Genomic DNA, 19044 nt, shown 5'->3' with positions numbered 1-19044 from the left:
CGTCGCTACTCAAGGATGTGTCGAGGGATGCCGTCGATAGATACATTGTTCGGGGACTGGACACTTGTCACAATGCCCCTCCCCCAGCGAGCATAAGGCAGTTTGATCCACACTTCTTCTCTCACTCACACAGTCGCTCGCTTCTCGCCTTCCTCCGCGGGTACCTGTGCAGTTCGGGGATGCTGCCACTCATACTGGAAGACTGCCCTCTGCGGCACTGACTCCACTTTTTGCCCTGACTTTGGAGCCATATTATACCAGAAGACAGCTTCTGGCGGCGAAATCTGGCCCCTTTTAGCTATAGCCTTAATGGTCCTGTGATGCCGCTCCACAATTCCGTTTCCGCCTGGTCTATATGCAGCCCTGAAATAGCGCCGCACTCCCCACTTATCCAACACATTCTCCATGGCAGCTGAGCGAAAGGCAGTTCCATTGTCCATTAGCACTTCCGTCACTGGACCCCTCTCCAAAAACACCTCTTCCAAGACCTTTGTAATTTCACCTGCATTTTCTGCCTTGATCTCCCTCCAAATGGCTACTCTTCCTGGTCCACAGTCGACCATTGACAGATACGGCCTCTGTCGATAGTGCGTTACGTCTATTGCCAACCTGCTCCAGTTCTCTGCCACCTGAACCTCACCAGCTTCGTGTCTACTCGGCGCAGGGTCAATTGATTGACACCAGCTGCATCTCTCAACCACTGTCCTAACGGCCTCCTTTGTGATTCTGGGGTCCACCTTCCTGGCAAAGTTCTATCCACTCCAAAATGGTGCATGCCATGCAAATCCTTCAGAGTGTCTTCAGTCAAACAACATATTGCAACAGCCGCCTCATCCTGTGCCTTTAGCCAGGTCTTCTGCACCCTCGTCATCATATCTGCTCTGTTCTTCGCTGAAGGAACGATAGTGACCCTAAGTTGAAGATCAAATTCCCTAATCAGCTCCTTTAACATCATCAATCGACGCTTTACTAGCATCTCGGCAGTGCCTTTCGTCTTAACCCTTCTTTCTCCTGTAGCTTCAGACTGGATCCAAGAGAACACAGTGGCTGAGTCGGTCCTCACCTCAACATTCTGTAGCCCCCATTTCAAGGCTAAGTTGATGCCCTTCATAACCGCATCCAGTTCCGCCACATTTATGTGAGCCACATCGTCCTTTTTCCGCAACCAAGCAGCATCTTCTGCAGTAACACCACCTATCTCCAAGGTGACCCCCCACTGCTATACAGCTTGCATCACACCACACAACACCTTCAGCACTGTTGGGTACATGCCAAACACCTCTCACTGGATCCTCCCTCTTCACCTCTTCAATAATCTCTCTCATAATGTCCACAGTCTCTTTATCAACTCCATCCTCTCACTTCGCTCCACTAGCTAGCCTTTTGATATAACTACATGCAGTCCGTAGCCATCCTGCAATAGGGTAATGGTCCACCAGTCTTCCGCATATTGAGAAGAGTTCTCGCCTGCTCAATTTTTCTGACACCTCCGGGATCTCGTTTCCCCTCCGGAACACTAACCGTCCTATCAGGTCCTTTCTTAGTTGGAGCCCTAACACAGCTCCTCCCTCCAACGATTCCGGGTGTTTTGCAATTAGCCCAAAGCTGTTGAGGTGTTTTACTATGTCCTCCGCAGTTGTTACCATCTCATCCACCAAAATATCATCAATGTAGGAACTGGTGGCTCTTCTGACTGCGTCCTCCTTGCTTAGCACCGTTTTGAGGATCGCTGCCATGATTTTTAGTGCAGAATTCAGACCAAAACCCAACCTAGTCAGGCAGTATGTTCGGCCCTTGTATCTGACCAGCTGGTATTTCCAGCATTCCTGTGAAATGTGGATCTGTAGGTATGCAGATTTTAAATCCACAATCGTCGCAGCCTTTTGAATCTGCCTCCACTCTCGCATGGTCTCTCCGCACACGTCCATCACATCGCCTCCCGTGTGACACGCAACGTGTACGTTCAGCTCCCTAAAGTCCAGTACTGGCCGAACTTTTTGTTTTGTGGGCTGAACAACCGCCATTAATGGCAGCACACCTTCCACCTTCTCTGTCCATGGTCTTAAAATCCCCTCTGAGATCCATTGGTCCACCTCCTTCTCAAATTCAACTCTTGTGCCTCCTCGCAACGTATGCTCGTAGCATTCCACTCTGTTGTTCAGTATGGGAGGTTCTCCCTTCCATGCCCACTTGACTGTCCATTTCTCACCATCAAAGTGTGCAGAGAAATCTTGGTCCTCTATCGTGCAAATTTTGTCTAACCCGGCCGTTTCTGTGACACCTTTTTCGAATTGCACACCTGCAGCCCCTTGATGTCCTCCAAATCTCACAGAGTTCCTATATACCATAACGCCCCCTAGTCAAGCAATTGCATCCATCCCTAGCATCACATCGACACCCATGACAATTTTGTTAACAATCGCCTGGATTGTTAGTGACATCCCACATACCATCAACCGAACGATACTTGTGCCATTGCACTTCACCTCTCTGCCGTCAACTGCCGTAATGCTGCTGGTTCCATTGCATGTGTCAACCATGTCTTTGATGACAATTGTTGAAGTACAGCCCGTGTCGACAAGGGCTTTTGCACTTCGTCCATTTAGGGTCACCTCTACTTGTGGTGACATACCCTTAAGTGCCTTCATCGAATAAGTGGGGTAGCCACCGGCGCAGTGGCTTCCCCCTGTTCGTTTCCCTGGGGACAGAATCTGCTGATGTGGCCGACTTCCTCACAGCGGTAACACTTGACTTCTGGCTTTGGCTCCCTGCACTTCCTCGCCATATGGGGGCCTTGGCATTGGTAGCATCTGCCAGAGAACCTGGGTCTCTGCCACAGTCCTCTCTGCTTTTCGTCCTTCACAATTTCCTGCTGCAGTTTGCTTCGTTGAGCGACAGCTACGATTCCCTGCTCACTCTCTTTTTTCCTGGCCAGCACCCTAGCCTGTGTAATCAACTCCACCACCTCCATAATATTTACACTGGGCAGTTGCTGCAGAGATATAGAAATATGGTCCGGGAAGCCATTGATAAAGGCCATCTTAACCATCTGTCGACGGCCTCCTCCTTTGAATCCTGCTAGTCCCGTCAACCTCCTGATTTTGTTGGCGTAAACATCGACAGGCTCTCCGGTCCACACCATACGGCTTAGTTTGCCATATGCCACAAATGGTTCTTTGGTAAATGCTTCCTTCAACTTTTCCTCAATGGCGTCAACAGACAGTCGATCCTCCTCCCGCATCTCCAGATATAGGGCCAGAGCATCACCATCAAGATACAGCGGTATCAAGCTGGTTACATCCGCGATGTCCCGCAACTTAGCGACAAGTTTAACCTTGGTTAGCCAGGTTATAACATCTCCCTCTCCAGAGAACGTCTTAAGTATTTCACTGCTGATCCTCTTTGCTTCCATAGTTCCCGCCGAAATAGCTTGTAGTGAAGTAGAAAAAAAAAGAAATTTAAAAAAAAATATATAAGACACAGCTGTTCCTTCCAAAAGGTTGAGCTCTTCAACATCCAAAAATAATTCACCGTCACAAAAAGAATTCACCGTCACTTCTTCCAACCATCGTTTCCCTCTCTGCGCTCTTCACCCTGCTTAAAAAAAAGTACCATTTATATGCTGCCCATTTCTCCACTTATGCAAATTGACTATCAACCAGAACCATCTAGTTTTCCATTTCTCCAAACAGCCAATTTGCAAAGGGGGACAACTCAAACCACAAAAACTCCACAAGATAAAAGTAAAGAGGGCAGCTCAAGAGACACACGGGTTGGTGACAAATGTGATTAAGATGGTTTGGAGAACTTTGCTCCAAAGTCTATGTTCAAAGTTGGGTGACAAGATTTGATGAATCATTAATTTCTTTTTTTTCTTGGGGTTTCCTTCAACATTGTTATTATGAAAACAAGTTATAGATAAATTATATATATGCTTCTAAACTTTATCAAAAATCTTCAAATAGGACAGTGATTCCCCAACTTAAACATGGTCACAATACTCCATACATGGTCTGATTGTAGATTTGTAAAAAATAGAGAATAGCTTCACGTGTAAGAAAGTGTTTGCAATGATATTATGAACCTACTTTATGAGAAGCAGAAAGAGTAAAAAATTTGTTAGAATTCCAAGAAAGATTTGATGAGAAAGAAAAACTAAAAAATTTCAGAATCGATTTTTCCTCTAGAACAGAATCATTCATGAACATCTCAGAAAAAAATCCATACCCAAGATTGAAAGACACAAGATTAAACAAAACAAACTAATTTTTACCCAAATCCATAAATGAACCCAAGTCATCTTCTGGATCAGCGACATATTCCATCTGATCTCAGGTAAATGGAAGAGAAGAAACAGCAAAATACAGAGTTATATTATCATATATCACAGATGTTAATCTTCTGAATAAGATACTCTAGAAGGCTAGATATAGAGAAGGAACAATATTGAACCTAAAATAGAATCTTGATGAACATTAATAGAGAAGATGATGTTGCTATCAGAAATAAATCCTTAATAAATAACGCTAAGAATCTTGCAACTGATACCATAAGTCTAACCATACTCTGTTGAATGCCTTAAAACTTTTGATCACAATGGCCTTACTTTTGTTGCAGCATGTTCAATTTGCTTACAAACATCACAAATACACTTATAAGCAGAGATATACACGCTCCTCTCATGCAGAACATGATACAAAGTGACAGCTCCTCTTGCTTATTCAATACTAAACAGAAAAAAATTAAAATTTCCCTATATTGCACAAACAAACAAAACAACCAACTTTAATTTGAGACCAAGATTAATATATATACAACCAATAAATATGTCAGACATTTTTGACTGTAAGAAATCTGGGCAGGAATTAATTATAGTCATTTGTATGTTTAATGAGCCTGCACCAGTAATGTCCTAGCTTTTTTCATAAAGCCAGAAACTGTAATGCTGGTTCTGTGCAGTTTTAGGAGGTCCACATTCCCTAGCTTTGCCTTTTCTCTTTAAGAAGGAGTTAGTCCACATTCCCAGGATTTGCCTTCTTTATTTAAGAAGGTGTTAGTTTATTGCTAATCCTCTGAGCCACTCTGAACTGGGAATGCTGATGGGGCTTGACAGGTATCTATTGCATAGTCAGAGGACTGCTCTTCTGAAGCACTGACTTTTACAATCTCACTTTCCGACCCTAGTGTCACAGTTTCCGCGATGACAGATAGTTTAATATCAGCTCCTCCAGGGAGTTCAAGGAAACTCCCAATGTCAACACGTTTATGGTAAGTTGTCCAGCCCTGCAGCCAAGGAAACTAGCAGCAACAGCACCCCAACAGTCCTTTTAAAAACTAACACAAAGAATGCGATTCAAAGCATCCTTTTAAGGATGACCCACAGACTACTTGAATGCAGTACAACTTTTACTCTCCACTGCTGTTTGCCTTCTGAGACTCTCCTCTCAGCCTACCACTCAGGTTCCTGCTCTTGCTCTGATTCCTCCTTCTTGCAGCAACTGCTCAAGCGGTTCCAGTCACTAGTTCCAGTGCCTATCAATACCTGCCTCTTTGCTCTGGTGTTATTGACATCCGTTCAGGCGTTCCTGAGGTAGGATAATGCGCCTCAGATTATTCCGGGCCATATAGATGCCAGATGTCAATGGGCATTGAAACAGGTAGCTGGACATCAACGGACACTGGAACAGGTAGTTAGATGTTGGTGGGTGTTGGTAGCCGATGAATTAATTCCATAAAACCAAGTCAAATAACCAGATAATAATTAAAAAGTAAAATAATGTTAATTTATCAATCATGTTTCTTTCTGTTTGATTGATCAAAATATCTTATATAAAAGAAAAAACATCGCTAAACAAAATTCCTGTTCATAAGTTGTAACAAACGATACAAGAATAACTAATAATATATGAATAACTAACATTATCATAGGCAAAAGATATGGTTAGATACATGTTAACACCACAATTTTATAAATTTCAAAATAATGCACACTCATACACAGCACTGAATATTTGAAATAATGAAATGAATATATAAAAAAATTCAAACTATTTAATCTTGATTCTCTTATTTTGTTCCTCTTTCACTAATATACCATTCTTTCTACTTTCAATATCCTTTCAACTTACCCGTAAAACTAAGATTGGACTGCCCCTTTTCTCTGGATCAGCAAAAAAGACAATTTCAGGATCAGCAATTTTACAGCTGATGGTTAAATTCGAAGAGTCATTTGGATGTAAGATTGTAGGTTTGGAGTTATCATTGGCCGATTTTGTTACTGAAGAGTCAGTAGATGATCGATAATTGCTGTCTATTGATCCATTGATGAATTTTAGCATGGAACTCAGGTAAGTAGGGCATATATGAAACCGTAATTTTTTCAAGACCATATCCACTGGAAAAGACACAATTATATTCTTTAATCATATTATATATCATATAATCAAATATTGTGTATAGTACAAATAATTCATTATTTCTATAAGTTTTAAACATATAGTTTTATACTATTATAAATGATTTATTAAATATTGTTGTAAAATTTAATGGACAAATTTATATAATAAGGCACTTAATCACGTTTGTATGCATATTATCAACTTCCATATTTATTTTAAAAAATGATATTATCCGTTTATAAAAGATAAAATACAATGCAATAAAATAATTAAAAATTAACCAGTTGTGGTTAAATAATCAAGTGTTAACTTATCTGCACTTTTCCTAATGGATTGTTAACTATGCAACATTTCTAAGTAACAATTTCCGGGATTAAATTCAACATCATACTATCAAAATTTGTTTACTCCAAAACTCAATATACTGCTGTCAGAACTTACTACTCCAATGTCCAAATTCCAAATCAACCAAGTCTCTCAAAATTCACACCTTTTTTAAAAACAGAAGCATCTCATTTGCATATGAGGTGACAAAATCGCCAGTACATAAAGAGAAGCAGCAGCAATTTTTTTTTTCTTTTAGTTTGCACTGGACACTACAATTTGCTGATAGAACAGGTTTGCAACAGTTTTCAAGGCATTTAAGCGTACACGCCCTTGATCTTCAAGATCAATAATTAGTCTCATATTCTAACATCCACGCTAGAGGTACTCGTTCATGGTGCGACTGTCATATTGGTTCTTCTTGAGAGACTTCATCAACTTCCTCATCTACTGGTAAGAAAACTCTCTGTAGGTCTAAGATGTAATGTGGCACTCCATCAACTTGTCACTTTGTTCTTGGAGAGTTCTCAATTACTGTCTCTCTTCCTTAACAGGTTATACAGCAAGGATTGGACAGTTTTACCAACCTCCACACCCACCATGATCTCCGCTTACACTTGTTCTGTTCTCTCCATTATGGCAAGTGGATATCACCAGTCATACATAAAAACAGATTTATGCGGCATTAATGGTTTGTCTCCACCAGTCTTTGGTGCCATGCAAAATTTGATAGTTTGATGGTGCCTCTCTATGATTCCACTGCTGCTTGAGTGGTATCAAGATCTAAAATATTACCTAACGCCCCACTTCTCACAGAACACTCTGAAGGCTTCTGAGTAGAAATACCATTATCCACCAGTACCTATTCCACTAGCCCCTTTTCCATGAACACCTTGTCAGTAACTTCCATTAACTCTTCTGTCATTTCTGCTCTAATTTTTCACCATATCACTACTCTCTCAGCTCCATAGTTAATCATAGTTAAATATGGTTCATGTTAGTAATGCGTGGTATCAATGGCCAATCACTACCAATTCTCTGTTACTTTTTTTGTATTTGGATGGTGCAAGGTCAATGGATTGACACTCTATACATTGCTCCTGAACATCATCCATTTTGATGTTAGGATTCACTTTCCTTGCTAGATACTTATTTCCTTTTCAAATGATTCAAATCTCCTGAAGAGCATCCTCATATGGTTGTGTCGGTCTCATCTTCAAGTTGTTCCTTGATTGGAGTGAATAGTTTTGATAACATGAAACCCATGTAGCTGTCCGTAATTAACTTGCTGAATGCTCTGACACCAATTTGTTATATTACAAAAATGAGTGTATGGAAGTAAGAAGGACAAACGAAGAAGTTTAGTTTAAACTTTTATTTAGGGTCAATGCGATTGTAGCAGATTCTGGTGTTATTGTCAGGATTTGTCGATGATGATGGAGACAGTGACCGAGATGTTGATCAGCTACTGTTGATCAGTTAAGATAGTGGTCGGTCTACAGGCTCTTGGGAGTTGGTGGCGAAGAAAGGGTAGTCTGGATAGCTGCTGTAGATGTTTTCTGGGGCGAGGTCGAATGCGACTGGCTGTTGTTGATGATGTGACTTGAGGTGTTGCTGGTGTTGTTTTAGGTAAGGTTGATGACAGCTGGCTGCTGCTAATGCTCTGGATTGGTTGACGATGGCTGGCTGCTGCTGATGGTGTGGCTTGAGCTGCTGTTGGGATGACAACCTCACTGCTCGGAAAGCTAGCCTATTCTGCTTGGTTGTCGAAAATCAGTTGTATTTATACTTGGTCTGTGGATGTAGTTGAAGACATGATGGCTCCAGGTGTTGATGCGTCGTTTTCATTTTAAGGTTGTGTTAATTTCCATGTCTTAATGTAGTGTAGGGAGTCATCTGTTTGGGGAGTATGTTCACTTTTTTGTATCAGATTGTTCCCTCTAGTAGTTTTCTTGCTGGGATGACTTGTGTATTATGCTGGTGATGTAGACACAAAAAAGACATGCTTTTGTATGTGTTTCGTATATCCGTGTGATTTGTGTTGACCAACAGGTTTCGTCTCAGCGCCGCCATTGTTGTCACTATCACTGCTTCTTCTGATATTTTGTGTTTTGTTTATGTAAATCTGGAGGGATATGCGATATAACATTGTCAAAGTTAACCTGGCCTTTAGAAATTGTAACTCCTCCCAGTCAGTCTATAACATCCAAGCCCAGGATCGCATCAATTCCCATGATGAGTCTATTGAGCACAATTACTCTGAGTTGTTTTAGCATCAGTCTCCTCACAACACTCTACCTTTCTGCCATCTACTGCTCTAATATTGCTGGCTCCATTCCAAGAGTCAACAACACTTGTAGTGACGAATGTAGTTGTCAACAAGGGCTTTAGCCCTCTCTATTTCAACAGTGATCACCACCTGTGGCAAGAAACTTTCATGTCTTTTCAAAATTAAAGGGGTAACTACTGACGCAATATCATCTCTTTACTCATTTCTCTGAAGTGAAGGGCAATTCTTAATAATGTGCCCAACATGGTCACACCAAAAACATAATGTCTGGTCTCAGTTATCGACAATCAATATCTGAACATTTTTCTGATATCTGAACATTTTCCAGTAAATTTTCAGCTCTATCTCCACACTGTCTGTTCCTCTCCTCTGAGCTTGTTCACAATAAAAATTGCAACTGCCCGTAGTTTGCTGGGATATTTTGCCAGCAGCCTTGCATGTTTCAAATTTCCTCCATCTCCATAGTTTCGATATCAGAGAATCGTTGCAGTTCCATGGAGATGTAATTAGAAAAATCACTCACGAAAACCATTTTAATAGTCTTTTCAAAGCTTCATACCATATATCCAGTCAATCCTGCTAGTCATCTTATCTTTGCTACATATATGTCCACTGATTCTCCAGTCCATGTAACTCTTCTCTCTCAAAAGCACCCTCTGAAAATGCTGTTGCCAATCATCTCTCACTGCTCCCGGTATTGGTTTGGTTGTTCTCTCCCATTTCTAGATAGGCCGCTAATGCATTCCCTGTCAGATACATCAAAATCAATGTTGCAACATTTTTTTTTAAACTTTGCAATATCAGAATCAATGTTGCAACATTTTTTTAAAAACTTCAGCTCATTAAGCTATGTGACCACATCACCTTCTCCGGTATTACCTATTCTATACGTTCCCTGATGGATTCTGCACTTACAACTAAAAATTTCAGGGATTAAATTCAACACACTGCTGTCAAAACTCACTAATCCAAATTCAACACTTTTTATTTTAATCCAAAACATCTCATTTGCATATGAGGTGACAAAATCGCCAGTATATAAATGCAACCATATTTTTTTTTCTTTTTGTTTGCCCCAGACACTAAAATCTGCTGAGAGAACAGGTTTGCAACATTTTTTAAGGTGTTTAATTTGAACTTTGCTTATTGTAAAATGAATCCTTTCAAAATTAAATTCTGTTACTTAATTATCAAAGAGTAGTCATAATAAAATGGTTAAGAATATATGAAGCTACACAACTCGGAGAATTGAATCCTAAACAAGAATTAAAATGCTCTATGGCAACTGAGAAACACGCAAGTTATTAGATAAACAAAAAAAAGAATGTGTGAATGCATGGAAATACGAAATTACTTACAACGTCTTAACGGTGGCGATGTGCCTTTCATTTTTTAATCCATTTTAGCTCAGCTCCTCTTAATTACTAATGTATTCTTTGCTTTTGCATTTTTTGCTTTGGCAAAAACAGTATTTAAATCATCAAAACGTGAACTACAGAAAAGATTTTCATATCAGGCTACTTTGTAAAATAAAAATATAAAAAAAGAGTATCAAGGACAATGGTTATATTGTAAACACGTTCATAAATATATATCACTAAAAAGTAATGGCATAGCAAGTCTGTCCATGCATAGTAAATTTCTTTGTAAATCAAAAATGCACAATAAGTTCAAAAGATTTCAAATAGATTGACACGTTTAAAACATCATGAACATGTATAATTCTGTTATTAAGAATTAAGAGTTAAATTAAAATTATGCTTAAACTGTTTATTTTATTTAATCCGAACATGACTTACCTTTCTGGGAGCCATCTCCTGAATCTTTATAATTGATATTTAATACAGGCAATGTTTCTCCATCAGAATTTTCTTTACTTTTCACAATCTTCAACACTCTTTAAAGAGAAAATAAACATTAATTTTTTAATATAATTCCAATAAGCAATAAACAGTCATAATACACCAATTTCTATACATGATTAATAAATATTACAACATCTATATAATATTTGACTGCAGAAATTCCCCTCTGGACCAAAGTATTGTAGGTTTGCAACAATAGATGACAGATACAAATTCAATATGTCCAGGCTATTAGTTACTATCTTATGTAACTTTTGACCACCCTTGTAGATGCATTCAACTGTGCTATTAAAATACTACATTACATATTAGGAGCAACACCATTACAATCGTCCCTATTTTTCAATCTATATATTAAGTCCTACGACTGCCACCAGTTGATACCAGAGGGAAATCAACACATTCCACAGATATTACATTTATACCGCCATTAACTGGCTCATACATCCACATATATACCATTAAAATTCCCATAGTAGAATCCATTAATAATAGCATCTACCTACTGAAAGTCTGCTGCTTCTGACTGATTGTTCAATATTTCCCTTATTCCGGAATAAGATCATAGAAATGAACACTTACAATATACAATATGGCGTTGATATGAAAAAATTCATCCGCGCGGCATCATTTACAGTTACTAGATATTTAATTTCCCTCATAAAACAACAGCAAACGAATTTGCTGCTAAAAGTAAAACATACACAAACATACCTTGTCCATTCTTCCTTCTTCCTTTCTTTATTTCTATATTCACACAACATCTATTACAATTATATACCAAAAGCGAACAAATTCAATGCTACAACTAAAGCATAAATAAACATAGCACTAAATGTACCTTCCACATTTCTTCTTTCTTTCTTTCTGTATTTAGTTCTTGATTCGCATGACATCAATTGCAGTTATTATACAATTCAATTTCCAACACATAACAACAGCGAACAAATTCACTGCTAAGACTAAACTATAAACGAACATAGCAGAAAATGCACCTTCTACAGTCTTCTTTCTTTATTTATTTCTGTTCTTCAAGACAAACAGTCTACTGTAATATTGTTTTCATTATTTCTTTTTATTGGCAACTGCTATTTTCTGTGTGCTTTTTTTTTTAATATAAATACTAGCATTTACGCCCGGTGTTGCCTGGGTGTTTTGAGGTGTATGTTAACAAAAAAAAAAAAAAAAAAAAAAAGTGGTAATTTTTTAAAAATTTGACCCCTATTATGACCCCTTAACATTTAATGTTTGGGGCTCAAATCAAGTTATTAAATTAGATCCATGTCTAAGGAACCTATATCTAAAATTTCAAGTGTTTAAACCCAAAATTGGCGGACGAGTTTGGTAGAGTTCTAAAATGTCAAATCGTTGAACTTTGACCCTTTAACAGCCAAATTTCTGGCCGAAAACAGATCACAAAGATTTTCCCAAATCTCAGTACCCTGTATATCAAATTTTGAGTCTGTAGACTTATAATTCAGAGAGTTATTGCATAGGAAAATGTATACAGACACGTTCACTTTTATAGATATCCTAGCATTTCAGCCCGGTGTTGCCCAGCTGTTTGGATGTGTATGTTGAGCAAAAAAAAAAAAATAAATAAAAGGGGTAGTTGGAAGGCGGGCTTGAACCCGTACCGCAAAGGAGGAAAAGAACGGGGAAAAAATACCTGACGTCTTTGCAGTTATAACCACCGCCAAATCTGAAGGGACTTATGTTTACATTAAGGATAGACAATTGAAAGGTGAGGATAACTTAGAAAAAAATATCAGCAAAAAAAGCGACCTCTCCCTGTAGAAAAGTGCCCAGTTGAAGGTGAAGAAATTAATGTTTTTAGCCATTTTTTCGATATTTGTCATCTGGAAGATCGAACTTTAAAACGATACTGATCTTGTTAAAATCCGTCGCGTCTGTCGAAAGTTTTAGGCAGACATGCAAACATACATACATACATACATACATTTATGTATTGGTAACTAAAAATTTTCGACCCAAATCGATTAAAAAGCTTACCCTATCACTAAATACCCTTTATGTAAAATTTCAAATGTTTAGACCAGAAATTGTCTGAGTAATTTGGTAGAGACCGCAGAGGTCAAATTTTTTTTAACTTTGACCCCTATTATGACCCCTTAACATTTATAGTTTTGGGCTAAAATCAAGTTATTAAGTTAGATCCATGTCCAAGGAACCTATATCTAAAATTTCAAGTGTTAAGACCCAAAATTGTCGGAGGAGTTTAGTAGAGTTCTAAAAGGTCAAATCGTTGAACTTTGACCACTTAACAGCCAAATTTCTGACCGAAAACCGATCACATAGATTTTCCCAAATCTCAGTACCCTGTATATCAAATTTCGAGTCTGTAGACTTCAAATTGACAGAGTTATTGCATAGGGAAATGTACACACACACAGACACACAGATACACAGACACTTCATTTTTATAGATGTTAGTAGTCAAATACAGGAACGTTAATACGTATAAAGAAATATATAAACATATAAATGACGGACTTCGACAATGGATACGGAGAGAATATTTTATTCGACTCCTCACTAACTACCGAGTATATACAACAATGGCCGCTTCCCCACTTCCAACTGAAAACTGCCTCACTAGCCGGGAGAGTTTTTTAGGGGAGATCACTCACACAGATTAACAGTTCTTCCCCTTTTTTCTCTTCTTTTCAGTTGGGCATCATGTAATCTGCAAAAGAAAAAAGGGGTCAGGGTATTTACATTATACAGAGGATTCCTTTGGTTCGGATATGAACCCAAGGATCTTGAATGATGGCACTCCTTTCTTTGTCAAGGAGTCAAGGAGCAATTTGTCAGTTGATATCCAAGAGATCTCTTCAATTTCTTTTCTGTCAATCATTTCTCTTAAAATAGCCATCTCTATGCGAAGTCTATTATCCAAAATTTGTGTTGAGGAATGTACAGAATCATAGAGACAGGAATTGTCTGTTTTACAGAAGATCTTAATGTTGTTGGTATTATCTTTCAGTTGTAGTACTTCTAACAAAAGTTTTCGATAAAAAATACAGGCTTCTGCCATGTCAACCATGGCTAAAGTTTCAGCAGCTAAAGTACTTTTGACAACTCTTCTAATACGTTTAGACTGCCAGGCAATGGGCATATACTTGTCATTGCTTCCAACTAAAAAAGTATATATATTTTTTTTTTTTTTTTTTTTTTACAAAGGCATCACCACATTATCAAGGCCCAGAGGCCACTCAAGGATAAGGGTTAAAGTATATAGCCTCCCTGTGAACCTCCATCTGTTACATTGCCAAAAGAAGCATCACTGTATGCAACAATTTTTAGGTGTTCAAGGTTCCCTAAGTCTGGAATATCTATATGACATTTCTCTTTTTTTGCTTTTTTTTTTTTACCACCTTGTTAGCCTGTTTTAAGCATTCTACATCTTCTTGTTTTAGCATTGAACTTAACTCACTAACATCATAACTAAGATCAGGTCTGGTTTGAGTGGCTAACAATTAAGTTGACCGATCAATTGTCTTGTTTCAGTAACCTCTGTTAATGATATTGCATCTTCCAAATTTCTGCCTGCTTCTAGTGGGATACACTTTAGCTTTTTGACATATTCGTCCTGTTCAAGTTTAACAGCATTCCCATTTTTCTTTATGCTTAATCCTATATACTGGAACTCAGCAACTTCCTGAGATTTGATCTTAAACAAGTGACCAATCCAGTCTATAACTCTGCTCTGAAAAATTTCTGAGCCTGCGAAGCAAAAATCATGAGTAGCCATAATACCATGCAGCTTGTTTCCAAAGTTGCATGTGAATATGGCTTGATCCTATTTTGAAACCACTGCTGCTGATTTCAATAATTCTTCTTTGAGTGTCAGGTACCAGGACCTTGATGCATCAGTCAATCCATATACACATTTAGAGAGTTTCCAAATATATCTTGGAGGTACATTGGCTTTTTTGGGAGGATGCAAATAGATCAGTCGGTCTAACTCTTTACTCTGTAAAAAGGCTGTTTTTATGTCCAATGGTTAGATGACATTATAGCCAAAGCTATGCGTAAACTTTCTTTAGAGCAGGTTGGAGAATCATTTCTTATGTTGCTTGCATCCTTTTCCTGAAAGCCTCTCGCCACAAGCCTAGCCACATTGTAGAGTTCAGTTTGTTTCCATCGCCGAACTTAAAGGTTCTCACTCCTCCTCTCAAAATTTTTATTTTTTCCTATTTTTCTGTTAATGTTTTGAGAAAACACTCGTACCATTTTGTTCCACAAACAGTGCCGGATGCACCAATATCTAGGACATCCAAAAGCGTGTTGCCATTTGCCTCCCGTTTTTGCTGACTCATCAGCACAATATTAGCCAGGGACACATAACTTTCATGTTCGTCATCCTCATCTTTGTCCTGGGTATCATTGACATAAGAGCAGTCGTATGACCAGTGGAATTTGCAGCCACATTTAAAATACACCGTAGTGTTGCCAGCGGGTCCACGCGGGTTCATTTTGTTTTTGTCAGTGGAACGTGCTTTGTTGTTGTTGTTGTTATGTCGTTTTCCGCAGCGATGTGTTTTTCCTCGCCGACTACTAAAATGCGAATCACTGCGGTGCGTAGAGCAACCATAGTACACCTCGCTAGGTTCATTTTTATTTTCAGTGTAGACAATAACATCTTCCTTCTTAACCACAACGGGTGTTGAATTCATAGATGAAGCATCAAATGGCTGTCTGTGAATAATCTTTTTTAACTGGGCCGACATGGAAGAGAGTGTCAGTTCGCCGACTGTCGCCTTGACTAGTCTTTTATTTTCAGGGGTGAGGGAGGCACTCTTTAATGCCCTGAATGCAAGTACCAGTTCAGGCAGGATAATATTGAAATCTTTCAACTTGGCAACATGGTGGTTGAAGTTAATAAGGAAGTCTTCCACTGATGTATCGGGTTGTCTCCGGTATCCTTCGAAAGTCTCATAGGCCAGAAAAGCCGACTGGTTTATATCTTCCAAAAAAAAGGGTGTCCAATTTTTCATATAATTTGGCCATTCCATCCACAGAATTAAGAGTCGCAACATCTAATTCCAATACAGCTTCTCTGTGTTTTCCTTCCAGAGAAAGAAATACTATGGGAGCGCGTTTTGTCTTGTCAAGCGACCTGGCCATTTCCCAGATACGCATTTCTTTTTTCCACGTGCTGTATTTGTCTTTAATTAAGATGGGCGGTGAAATGTGTTTTGAAGCCATAGTTACATTTTTCTCTGCTACCAGTGTTAGTAGTCAAACACAGGAATGTTAATACATATAAAGAAATATATAAACATATGACGGACTTCGACAATGGATACAAAGAGAATATTTTATTCAACTCCTCACTAACTACCGAGTATATACAACAATGGCTGCTTCCCCACTTCCGACCGGAAACTGCCTCACTAGCCGGGAGAGTTTTCCAGGGGAGATCACTCACACAGATTAACAATAGATATACTTGGATGGGTGCCCGGCGTTGCCCGGGTGTTTGGATGTGTATGCTGAGCAAAAAAAAACAAAAAAAAACGGTCATTTTTTTAAAATTTGACCCCTATTATGACCTCTCAATATTTATTGTTTTGGGCTCAAATCAAGTTATTAAATTAGATCCATGTCCAAGAAACCTATATCTAAAATTTCAAATGTTTAGACCCAAAATTGTCGGAGTAGTTTGGTAGAGTTCTCAACGGTCAAATCGTTGAACTTTGACTCCTTAACAGCCAAATTTCTGGTCGAAAACCGATCACATAGATTTTCCCAAATCTCAGTACCCTGTATATCAAATTTCCAGTCTGTAGACTAAAAAATGACAGAGTTATTGCGTAGGGATATGTACACACACACACACGTTCACTTTTATTGATATATAGATAGATATAGATTTATTTTCTTTGATTTAGTGTACAAATATCGTTTCTGTTTTGTTTTTCGATGGAACGTTAATTGAGTATTTTTTCATGCTGTGACCCGGTGTCATTGAAACCCTAAAAAATTGATACTCAACTTTTTGGTTCTTTGCCTAATACTTTTACATGGGTTTTAAACTGCAGAAATATCCATCAATTAATTTATTAGGATAAAACTTCCTTTTTTTTTGTATTCATACTTTTCAGCTTTTGACATTCATCTTATTCTTTTTGGACTTATTCAGTTACTGAATCGAACTGAAATAATCATGTGATAATTTGCAACCCATTGCAAACATGAGGAGATAGTGTTCGCACCCATTGCATACTTTCACCTAACAAATTAATAACAGATACTGTAATGAAAAAAAACAAAAAACTTCTCTACAGGATTCAATAGTGCTAAAAAAATCAATACAGCCATAATAATCGCTAAAGAACAGATATTTAACTACTGGTAACCTTAACATTATTCTAATGTTCCTGTTTTCTTGCATCTCCATGAGGGCAGAGTGGGACACAAGGTCGGTTTTATATGTGGGAAAATCTATATAACCTCTTCTAACACTCAATAATCGCACATACATATAAAAATAATTCAACTTCTACACATGATGCAATTCTGCTAAAAAACATATGCATAAAATTTTCCTATGGTGAGCTCTAACAAAAGCTTTCAGAATTATTGGCATTTTAACATACATTGCGAACTCTTTCCTACTGCACACAGAACTAACAAACAAACATATTGCTCTTTACTTGCTCAGACGGAACACTCTCAACATGTAAACACAGCATTGGTTGGTCAATGTACACTGGTTGTCCAACTTGCAAAGGGTGTTTATTCCAAAAGACGTTCTTAAGATGGAGAGGTTGGGGAGTATTTATTCTGAAAGACAGTGTCTTATTTTCAACCTCCCCATGTTAAAAACGACTTTCGGAATAAATACCCTTTGCAGGTTGGGCAACAAGTGCACATTGAAACATTGGTTTATAAATGCAAATATGCACACAATACTGATATGCCACTACTTCACCCCACCTTAAAACTGCCCCCCCCCCCAATTTTTTTTCTTTTACAGGTACCAATACTTAATTTTTGGTTTTTGAGAGATTATCAAGACTTTGATGATGCCGTATTTGCTGGGGGGGTGGGGGCTTTATATTCCTGTTGATGATTAAATTTAATTTTATATTCTTGACTGATTACCTAGGTTACAAAGCTGTGACTTATTATGTCGACATTTTCTTTTAAGAACTGATTTAATGATTTGATATAAGTTAAAACACAATAATATTCTGTAAAGTTCTCAGAAATCAAGGGGCCCACAACCTGGGGCTAACACTTGAAGTCTATATGAGATACATTATATTGGCTATTGAAACACTTATTTGTTTTCTAATCTCTTTCACTTTCTGTGGAGTATTTTATTATTTAGAAGATGTGCTAGAGCTAATTTTAGAAAAAAATACTTGCAGTATACCAAGAAGAAAAATACTGGGCGGCTTGAAAGATAATGTCTTCGGTAAAAGGCGGTTATCTACGTCTGTTTTCACTCAGTCTAAAGAGTTAATAAATGTTTTCTTTATAAACCTGCAGGTTATCTCCCGAAACTAATACTAATCAGTAGTAGCCAATAGTGTTGACAGTTACAGACAGTGGCTTTCACTAGCTGCCACTAGAAACCAATGCCTGACAGTGAATGTCAGATTATTTCATTTGGGCCATGGATGGCAGCTACCACAAACAACAACTGTAGTTTAATTTGTTTTCAAGGGGGGGGGGTCCTTTAATGATTCTGTTCTGGATCTCTCATGCTTCCACCAGGCAATGCTGGTTAACGGGTCCTGCTAGTTTAAAATAAAAATTACTTTTATGATTATTATTCAAAGTTAATATCAGATTGGACCTGAATATTATCCATTCAGCATTAAATTGAAAAAACAGTAGCTAAGACACTCATATATATATATATACATATATATATATATATATATATATATATATATATATATAAATGTGAGTTTTTCCACCTATCCTAACTATATTAACATCAAAACAAGTTATTATATTAATTCTAGGATATAAAATAAGAATTTGAAACATTGCATATATAATCTGAAGCACCTATAAATAGCTTACATGCTGCTAATTTACATTTTTTTAAACAATTTCTAATTAATTAATTTCATAAGATACTACACTTTGGTCTTAGCCAAAAGGCTAAATAACTATAAAAATT

The 19044-nt window shown here is 38.0% G+C and overlaps 1 protein-coding gene across 5 annotated transcripts in view; it reads right to left on the bottom strand.

Annotated features, from left to right (window-relative positions):
• Positions 1 to 19044, bottom strand: part of LOC145286018 (intermembrane lipid transfer protein VPS13A-like) — a 965259-nt gene that overhangs the window by 407920 nt on the left and 538295 nt on the right. For all 5 annotated transcript variants that reach the window (XM_080134633.1, XM_080134635.1, XM_080134636.1 and 2 more), the window contains 2 exons: positions 10812 to 10909; positions 6129 to 6394 (listed from right to left, as the gene is read on the bottom strand). In XM_080134633.1, coding sequence (XP_079990759.1) covers positions 6129 to 6394; positions 10812 to 10909 — 364 coding nt within the window. The remainder of the gene's footprint in view (positions 1 to 6128; positions 6395 to 10811; positions 10910 to 19044) is intronic.

The sequence above is a fragment of the Euprymna scolopes genome, chromosome 10 (assembly GCF_053919585.1).
Source record: "Euprymna scolopes isolate OS-2025 chromosome 10, ASM5391958v1, whole genome shotgun sequence".
NCBI lineage: Eukaryota > Metazoa > Mollusca > Cephalopoda > Sepiida > Sepiolidae > Euprymna > Euprymna scolopes.
This window is presented reverse-complemented; position numbering and strand designations above follow the sequence as displayed.